Raw genomic sequence first — 1,063 nt, forward strand, 5'->3', positions numbered from 1 at the left:
ATTGTGACTCTATGGTAAGATGCCTAGAAAGGTTGAAAGGGACTAGAGTGATGAAGTATTGTCAGCACTTGGCCCTTACTAAGCCTTAATAATTTCTCTAATTGATGGATTCACTAAATCCAGCCAGATTAGCCTTTTTACGGTTCCTCATTCTCATGCAACCACAGTCAGCCCTTCAATCCCTTCCTTCTCTCCTCAGCCTCCTTGCTTTTTTTCTTTCAGACTGCCACCTTGCCTTCTTCAGGAAGCCTTTCCTGAATCCCAATCACATCTAGCTTCTAGTTCCTACCCCTTTCCTCGCATTCATTTGGTATCTATTTCGTATTTACCCACCCAAAGTAATGTCGATTCTTTGAAGATAGGAACTGTTTCACTTTATATGTCCAGCACTGTGCCTGGCGCATAAGCGCGACATAAATGCCTGTTGAGCTACTGATGATTGTTATGTTTTGTTGATCTATGTCACCATGCACATAAACCTCCCTTGCAGCACACTTCTTCGAACTCCAAACTACAACTCCCATGAGGCTCTAAGGCGAGCCCCTTTCCTTCTCTCCGTCCCTCCTCCTTTCCTCCGTCCATTTCCGGAGTCCTGTTCGCTCAAAGTCCCGGGCGGGGTTTTTTGCGCCTTCAACCAAGCACGACTGCGTTTTGGGTGGGCGGGCTCTCCATTTCAGCCAATAAGCATGGAGTAGTTTCGGTATCAGCCAATGGGGATGGACGAAACGTCCTCAAGCCTCCGGGGTGGGGTAACCTCTGACCAATCGGTGACGGCAGCGTCACGTTGGACAGCGTCGAGCTGGAAGTTGTTCTGCGGCGGCAGCGGTGGCGGTAGCTGAGGAAGAGGGAGGAAAAAATGGTAGGTTCCGCTCCCCGAACCCATTTCTGCCCCACAAAATGGCGTCCTGCCCGCGGGGACGGCTCGGACCCGTGCTCGGGAGGCTGGGGAGTCGCTGCTGACCATCCCCTGGTCGCAGCCCTCGAATCGGGCCGGCGCTGCCGTGGGTCCCTCCCCTAGACCATTGTCGCCCCTCCCCCACCCCTCCCCCTCCTCTCATTGTCG

The 1,063-nt window shown here is 52.9% G+C and overlaps 1 protein-coding gene across 1 annotated transcript in view; it reads left to right on the forward strand.

Moving 5' to 3' along the window:
- The first annotated feature begins 798 nt into the window (after positions 1 to 798).
- Positions 799 to 1,063, forward strand: part of DDA1 (DET1 and DDB1 associated 1) — a 29,982-nt gene continuing 29,717 nt past the window's right edge. The window contains exon 1 of the mRNA XM_044658589.1: positions 799 to 859. Within this exon, the coding sequence (XP_044514524.1) occupies positions 857 to 859 (3 nt within the window). The 5' untranslated portion in view covers positions 799 to 856. The remainder of the gene's footprint in view (positions 860 to 1,063) is intronic.

Source organism: Gracilinanus agilis, chromosome 1 (genome assembly GCF_016433145.1).
Source record: "Gracilinanus agilis isolate LMUSP501 chromosome 1, AgileGrace, whole genome shotgun sequence".
In the NCBI taxonomy this organism is placed as follows: domain Eukaryota; kingdom Metazoa; phylum Chordata; class Mammalia; order Didelphimorphia; family Didelphidae; genus Gracilinanus; species Gracilinanus agilis.